The sequence below is a fragment of the Tachysurus vachellii genome, chromosome 2, assembly GCF_030014155.1.
Source record: "Tachysurus vachellii isolate PV-2020 chromosome 2, HZAU_Pvac_v1, whole genome shotgun sequence".
NCBI classification, from domain to species: Eukaryota; Metazoa; Chordata; class Actinopteri; order Siluriformes; family Bagridae; genus Tachysurus; species Tachysurus vachellii.
Genome location: NC_083461.1, coordinates 9081621 through 9090570, shown reverse-complemented (window position 1 = coordinate 9090570; position 8950 = coordinate 9081621). Strand labels below are relative to the sequence as shown.

At 39.1% G+C, this 8950-nt stretch overlaps 1 protein-coding gene across 1 annotated transcript; it reads left to right on the top strand.

Moving 5' to 3' along the window:
- Positions 1–1721: 1721 nt before the first annotated feature.
- bnip3 (BCL2 interacting protein 3) lies at positions 1722–8932 on the top strand. The gene is made up of 6 exons (XM_060895597.1): positions 1722–1992; positions 3388–3544; positions 3733–3811; positions 3999–4105; positions 5491–5640; positions 7053–8932. The coding sequence occupies exons 1-6, from the start codon at positions 1950–1952 to the stop codon at positions 7096–7098; spliced, it is 582 nt and encodes a 193-aa protein (XP_060751580.1). The 5' UTR covers positions 1722–1949; the 3' UTR covers positions 7099–8932.
- Positions 8933–8950: the final 18 nt, after the last annotated feature.

The following is an 8950-nucleotide window of genomic DNA, read 5'->3' as shown; positions in this document are numbered from 1 at the left end:
TAGTTTTATTCCTTATTATTAATGCTTAGTTTTATTCCTTATCTTTTAATGTTAGCTAGGTCGATAACTCAATTATTATACAAACTAGTGAATGCTAATTGCTTGCTGTCATAATACAATTTGCCTTGTTAAATAAAATATATTCATAGCAGTATAAGGTCTGGATTAAATTTGTTAGGCCCTGTTGAATCTGATAAAGATTTATAACTAATAAAAAAGCTGTAAAATACACATAATGACTTTAGAAATAGATGTTTAAAGGGAAGTATAGTTATGTAGCATTTAAATAGAGGAAATAGAGCCAATAATCCAATAAAGTATGGATAGTAAACAAAGACTTTTGCCACACCTCACTGGGAGGTGTCACCTCCATCATTCAGACAATCAGCACTGGTGCTCCGCACTTCTATTCTCCCTCAACACTAACGACTGCACTTCAAGTGACCAAACTGTTAAACTCCTGAAATTTGCAGATGATACTACGCTCATCGGTCTCATCCAAGATGGCGATGGGTCTGCATACCGGCAGGAGGTGAAGCGGCTGGTGCTATGGTGCAGTCAGAACAGTCTAGAGCTAAACACCCTCAAAACTGTGGAGATGATAGTGGACTTCAGGAAAGACCCCTCAACACTCCCCCCTCACAATATCCAACAGCCCGGTGTCATCTGTGGAGGCCTTCAAGTTTCTGGGCACTACTATTTCACAAGACCTGAAATGGGAGAGGATGTACTTTCTACGTCATTTAAGGAAGTATCCACAGGAGCTGTTGATGCTGATCTACACTGCAGTCATAGAATCTGTCCTGTGCACATCCATCAGCATCTGGTTTGGTGCAGCAACAAAACAGGAGAGAAACAGACTGCAACGCAGAAAAAATAATTGGTGCCCCTCTGCCCACTCCCCAGGACTTACCAGAAACCCGGCAGGAAAAATTACCACTGATCCTTCGCACCCTGGACACAACCTCTTTCAGCTCCTCTCTTCTGGCAGATGCTACAGAACTTTGCTTACTAAAACTGCCAGACACTCCCCAGGCAATCACCCTGATCAACAACTCACCATAATTATATTCACTGCTTCATATCAATAAGTACTGCATTATCAGAACTGTCAGTCATCACATCATCTGTATATATTACACACTACTGCTGCTATATATTGTACAAAAAGTGTAATATTGCACAATATTGTTATTGCACTCCCACACTTTATGTTCATATTCTATATTCATATTTATTACTCATTATGTCTATGTTGTATCTCATCGTCTGCATTGTCTTCTATAGTTTGTATAGTATAGTGTTATTTATGTCTGTACTTTTGAGAGTCACAAACTGCTGGAACCAAATTCCTTGTGTGTGTCAACACACTTGGCCAATAAACCTGATTCTGATTCATCTTCAAAATAATAAAAAAATAGAAAGTAAAACAGCAGTCGTTAAAAAATGTGACAAGCATGATTCAATAATAATCACGTCTAAATGCACTTGTAATAGCTATTTAATGTTTTTATTTGTTTTCCTGCGATCTGAAAACCCTATTTATTTATCCCACCTTTCGGTATTTTAAGCAACCTGGCAACCTCGTTTGTAGTTCATAGACTTTATGGGCGGGACCTAGAGGTTCTCAGCCTGACAGGCAGCTGTTTCACCAATCAGCGCACACCAGCAGAGCAGCTGAAGTGACGTCACGGTGTTTGTTCAGGTTTTATATTGAAGTAGAACCGATTCCTGAGTCACCTGAACATACATGTGCGCTGTCTATGCGGCATTAAAGACTAAACCTGATGCGACCAATGCGTCTGTGTACATCTCTCTGTCTGAACACGACCAGGCTTTATTTAAACGTTATAGATAATAATAATAATAATAATAATAATAATAATAATAATAATAAGCAGCTTGAAGGAGACTGTATTGTTTGAGGTTTGACTGGACCTTCTGCCATCATGTCGACAGATAAACAAAGTCTTCCAGAAGAGAACCTGCAAGGTAAAAAAAAACAACAACAATCTTTATTTCTTACAGCTTCTTAATATATAGAACGTCAACATGAGAGTCAACATTAACCAGAACTGATTTATTACAGTGCTTTGAAACCTTTAGGGTTAAATAATATGAGAGGGATTAACAATAGGAGTTTGGCTTAACATTAATGATTTATTATTATTATTATTATTATTATTAAATGTATTAATTTATTATTATTATTATTATTATTATTATTATTATTATTATTAAATGTATTAATTTATTATTATTATTAAATGTGTTAATTTATTATTATTATTATTATTATTATTATTATTATTATTATTATTATTATTATTATGCTTTATAAACACGTGATTAACGCAGCGACGTAAACGTCTATTGAAAGCCTTCAGTATATTTATTTTTCTGTAAATGTGTATGTGATGGGCATTAGATTAACACCACCAACAACAACAACAATACCAGCATGGAGGGAGAAACGCATTCCTCCATTCAGACTATGACGTCACAAGGCGGAGTCAGTGCTGCGACGTGATTGGCTGATGAGCACACGATGAACGAGCAGAGCTATTTACAGCCTATATTTACACCAGCTTAGACACACCTGTCCTTTGTTGATCTGCTGCCCTTCATCTCATATTCGTATATATCTTGGTATAATTGTTTCTATCCTTATGATATCAGTGAATATCATTAGAATCATTGAGTTGTATAGGCTTTGTTCATGTGCATGATGTCCATGGGGAGAGAGGGAGAGAGAGAGAGATCGAGATCAGATCCAGAATATCAGGGCAATATCAGCCTTGCTTCCTAGTGTCTGTAGCCCTGTCACTGATGATGAGGTTGTTGTTTTATTATTTTTCTCTTCCTGCTCTCTTTCGACGCCGCATTTCAAGCCCACCGACATATGATATTACAAATAATTCACAGATCTAAAGATTAAAATATATTAAGATAAACTAACTTGAATGAATGGTATGTTACAGACTACATATATTTGTTCACCTACCATTCAATATCATGACCCACCATCACTGATTATTAGTAATATTAGTATAATACAAAGTACAGTGCATAAACAAATCATGACACAAATAATCCCTGTGACGTAAACCCTGTTTTGCAATTTAAGTTTTAAGTAAGAGGACACAGTATCATTACGTTAACTGTAATAGTACTGCAAGTGCATATCTAACAATGTAAAGACCTGTGCACTTAACCTTCAAAGTGTATATTACTTTGTGACATATCTGGTGTCCTCAGTAACAAAAACTGAGGCCCAATCCTTAATATGGTTGAATAGGATTAATATTAGCCAAGGCCTACTCACAACAGCAGCAGACTGATATGAACAATGTGTGAATGTTGCTTTTTATGATGGCATGATTGCAGGCTCTTGGGTGGAGCTGCACTTCAATAACGGAGCTGGAGGGGCTCCTAAAGCAACAGTGGAGGATCAGGCTCCCTCTGGAGACATGGAGAAGATGCTGCTGGATGCTCAGCACGAGTCTGGCAGGAGCAGCTCCAGAGGGAGTTTACCCTGTGACAGGTCTGCCCTAACACAAGGAGCTTAATTAATATCCAGCAATATTCATTGCTTTTATGGTTAATTTATTAACCGAGCTGAAACTCAAGGAACGACAGAATTTGGTAGATTTACATAACACCTTTTTTCTGAAAATATCAAAGAAAATAAAGATACTCACATTTGAACGTCGTCTTCTTTTACCTGTCTAGTCCTCCAAGGTCCCAGACTCCTTTGCACTTGAGCAAAGGATCAGAGATCCACAGCTCAGCAGAGAAAAACAGCTCACAGGTATATTTTAGTGACGCTTGGCTCTAAAATGGACTGAATTTAGTCAGCCCAATTTAAAGGTTTTGATATTAGTAAAGCTTACTAACAAACCTGCTGTAGGTGTGATTACTGTATTATTAGCATCATAATCTTTGTAAAAGGATGAAAAATTTGCTTGCGGTAATTAACCTGTTTTGTTTGGTTTCAGTCCGATGAAGACTTTCTGGAGAGGAGGAAAGAGGTCGACAACCTCATGAAGAAAAACGCTGACTGGATATGGGACTGGTCGAGTCGACCAGAAAATATCCCACCCAAGTAAATCACGCACTCATTACACAGTTTGATGATTTTAATAATTGCTTAAACTCTACTGATAACTCTATATTGTGTAGCATATACTGATTACAACATTACTGTCGTTATCAAACAACGGTTGTTTCTGGTGAGCAGTTATAGGAAAATAATCAATTACGGTGATTAGCAATTTGTAAACTGAACAATTTTGTCTGTTTAAGGTCATGTTTAATGATGTGACACTTCTTCAAAACAAGTTATCAGTCGCTGTTAACAAGATGTTAGGGCAGGTATACACAGGCGTTCGTGAATAACACAAACAATGCAGCAAAAAAAACTCCCGTCCTGAAGACTTTTTACACATCTTTACAACTTTAGCTCTTTCTGACTTTCTTAGCCAGAGGAAATATACATTATTTAAAGGCAAAATGATCAGAGGTCAAAAACCTACACTGTGTTTTTGACAGTGTCGTGCTGCATAATAACAAATACTGTACATAAGGCCAAGGTTTTTTTTTTTTTTTTTTTACTTTAATACCTTAAAACCCTAGGAATCTGGGAGAAAGTGCATCCAAGCCTCACTGATTTGCTTTAGGAAGTGAAAGGTAGCCGTCTGGTCCAAGCCCAGTGAGTAGGTACTGTAGCAGATATTTCAAGAGAAGCTCTTAATGATAGAACAGTGTCAGAAAGCAGAAAACAATGCATCACAGCTTGCTGCGTAACTGGAAGACGGTCCACTGCCGAAAGCACCTACAGTGGGCACGTGAGCATGAGCACTGAACCATGGGCAGAAAATTTGTGCAGGTGATTCAACTTTAGGGGCTACTTCCTATTAGGACACTTAATATAGCTTCGGTGTCGGTGTGTCATCTGCACATTTACCCCAAACAATTTTTTTTTTTAAATTTATTCCTAAATTATAAAAGCTAAATGTTAATATCAATTTTTCTCCATCGTGTTCTGTGTGGGGGGCACGGTGGCTTAGTGGTTAGCACGTTCGCCTCACACCTCCAGGGTTGGGGGTTCGATTCCCACCTCCGCCTTGTGTGTGTGGATTTTGCATGTTCTCCCCGTGCCTCGGGGGTTTCCTCCGGTTTCCTCCCCCGGTCCAAAGACATGCATGGTAGGTTGACTGGCATCTCTGGAAAATTGTCCCTAGTGTGTGATTGCGTGAGTGAATGAGTGCGAGTGTGTGTGTGCCCTGTGATGGGTTGGCACTCCGTCCAGGGTGTATCCTACCTTGATGCCCGATGACGCCTGAGATCCCCGTGACCTGAGGTAGTTCGGATAAGAAATAGAAAATGAGTGAGAGTGAGTGAATGAGTGTTCTGTGTGTGTTTTTTTGGGTCTGACTGTTTAAAATGGAGAGAAAATATTTCTTTGCTTCTTTTTTTTTTCGTTTTCAGGGAGTTCTTGCTGAAGCAGCCAAAACGCTCCAGCACCTTGAGTATCAGGAACACGAGCGTGATGAAGAAGGGAGGAATCTTCTCTGCTGAGTTCCTCAAAGTCTTCCTACCTTCTCTCATCGTCTCTCACATCCTCGCCATGGGGCTCGGGTAAGTGACGTCCACCCCACAAACACGGCTGTACAGTGCAGATGAGCTTCAGTGAGGCTCAGCCATGATTCGAGTTTTCGGAGCCGTACGGCAGGAATTAACGCAATTCTCCCTCAGTTCTAATGATGGAGTTAGGAAGTGCTCTTGATTATATATCGCTCTAAAATCTGCCTTAGACATTGAGTTCCGTTGCGATGTGGCGAGTGTGACGGCCTTAGCGTATGACGTACATCATTTTCTTCTTCTTTAAATGATGCAGTAGACAATCTGTCCATTTAAGTTTAAAATTGGACAAAAAAAAAAAATCAGGCCTTACAGCATTAAAACGCTCTACTAGGTACTTGTACGCATGACCAGTTCAAAAAGGACCCTCATGCACTCTAGAACTTGTTTCTGCACCATTTATAACTTAAGTAGCTTAAAAGTATCTAAATAATAATAATAATAATAAAAAAAGTTCCCACATAATGGGTTTTATTTTTTGTTCTGTAGTGGCTTTCAGACTTTTGATAGAAATACATTTCTGGGTATATGTTTTACATCCATAGACATTTACAGTAAAGACACAATAACAGTATGCTCGTCATGTCCTGATAAATACACACAGCATAGATAATGACTGCACTTAGGACTCTAATATGTGGCAATTCTTTGCTATGGCTTTTTAGTTGGCATAAAGTTCATAACCTAGTTTGGTTAGAAATACAGTAATAAAGTAAAAAAAAAAAAAAAATAAGTAAATAATAAGAAAAAGGCTGTACAATCAGGAAATTTCACATTTCTATATCCCAAGTTATAAAACACTCGGTGACGACTTGCCCAGATCCTAGCAGTCTGATCTTCTATATGTACTGTTTATTGCATTGTGTTGGTCACTGCAGTATAATATTAACTTAAACCCGGTGTCTGGTGAGAGAGCGAGCGAGCGAGCTGTTATTGACTCCTCATTTCAGTACAGTCAGCTGTAGAGGTTTTGGCATGACAGCACACTTCACCCTTCACTTCTTATCTGCTACTCATATACTAAAAAAAAGAAATAAGGTACGAGTGAAATATTGAAGGTGAACTCTTGGTGACGGACCCACCTCAGCAACAGACAGCACGTTAAGGTAAACACGTTTTGATGTCTAGTCAGAAACTGATGCAATATTTAGGCCAGATTCATTATTAGCAATTAGAAAAATAGCAAAACCGTTCTGTCTGAGGAGATCCAGTGAGCTCAAACGTCACATCCTGACTTTATAAGAACTCCGATCACAGTAGAGAATCAGCTGAGAAATGTTCCTGCTGAACCTTAATACTGAAAAACCCTACGAGTAGAATTATTAAATACATATGAAACAGAACCTACAGCTGTAATCCTGCATGCCTAAACGCTTTATATATTTTTTTTCTCTCCTCATATCTCTCAGTGTGTACATCGGACGACGCATCACTACTTCCTCCAGCACGTTCTGATGGAGAACCCACAAATCCGATCTCCGGCTGCTCCTTCTCCACCTCATCATCTCTGCTGCTTTGTCTTGAATCGGTGTTTCAGTAGATCCAAATAGGTCAGGACCGCTCGAGCCGTTTCCACTCGCGGGCCGGGTGCCGTACTACACCGCCTTCATCCCACCCTCTTCGTGTATTCCCCTGGCTCGCACTCTTTTACAGTCACGCCTGCACTAGGAGGCCATTTTAGAGTTGTAGACAGAGTAGCGTTATCTGTGCTCCACCTTCATCATTCTAATTTCTTGTTCAGATAGAAAATCTGTTTAAAAGAAATAGCAGTCATGTAAGATATAGATGTAAGGAATTATACATCATCATGAAGAGTATAGTTCTGGCTTAGGACCTGTAAATACTTCATGAGAGAGTGGGGGAAAAGGTAAGAAGATCAGACTGTACAGGTTTCAGCGGGATTTTACTAACAAAATGGAACAGCACAGCTTTCGATAAATCATATCAGATGAAACAAATGCCAAAAATTATAGCAGCAATCACTCATTTATGAGAAAGAGAGTAGGTCTGTTTTGCTGAGTACAAATCAGAGTGAGGTTTATGCTTTTGGTTCACTTTTAGTTTGATTTGATTCCACAATGCACTGAAGAACACGAATCAAAGCGATAAATATACAAGTCAGTCACGTGAAAACTCAAAGAAAAAGGGAAAGAAACTTAACTGACTGTGAAATGAATCTAGAAATTTGATAAGTAATAGCAAAATTGTTTCTTTTGGTTTCTTGGTAGAAATTTCTAGAACTTAACATTTCTGCAGGGCTACAGCTCTGGTCCACAGCTCAGTGTAGCACTCAAAATAATAATAATAATAAAAAAAAAGGTAGCTGCACGAAACTCCAAGTATACCACGTTTGATGCATTTCCTGCAATCGAACTACACGAGCGTGTGTGGAAACACATCAGTCGGACGGTTCGTCGCGGTCTGATACCCTGTATACGGTAGTTGTGTAAAGATGTAAAGTTCAGAGTTCAATTCAAACAGTAAACGCGCTCGACTCCAGCGATCAAGCTGATGCGTTCTGATAAGCGTATTATATTTCTTGTGAGATCTTGTCATAGTAATCAAACCCGTGTGGATTAAAGGTGCCACATCTAGGATTTTAGTATCTCTAGGATCAGAGTGGAAAAAGGAGAAGAGCTGCTTCTACATCAGCACTCTCACTGAGGGAAGCTTGAATGGAACGGACCGGCTTCTTCTGGAAACAGCACAGAGCTGTAGTTCTGTCTCGACACACACACACACACGCGCGCGCGCGCGCTAAAAGACTAGTTAGCTTACAAGTTAGATTTCAATCTTTACAAAACTTTGACACGTGAATGTTACGAGATATTTTCTTTGTTCATTGCGATATTAACTCAGGTAAGCATCTTGATAGCAAGAGAGAGGGGGGAAAAATGCATGGATCACTTGGCAGATCCACAGTTCTGAAGGCTACACTACCACCACCACATTAAGTGTACTCAATAAAAACCAGGTAGCTCAGTTTAGAACAATTCATATTACATTAACGCATGCAATTCTCCATTCTGCACCTCCTGTGCAGAAGAAACACAAGCACGAGCTCGTTTCGGATTTCCTCTAACTAAAATGTAGAGATGTCCAGATCCGAACCTTAAGATAAAAGTTCAAACGTCGTATGGTCACCTTCTAGCTGCTGTGATGACTTCTCATTGGAATGAGTCAAGGAGAAAAAGGGAACACGATGTAATTTAGTGCATGATGTGTAGGGTGTAGAAATCCATGGTTTTGTATTTTATGTGAAAACCAATAAATCAATGTTATCAGTCTATGTTGTTTCTTTAACTGC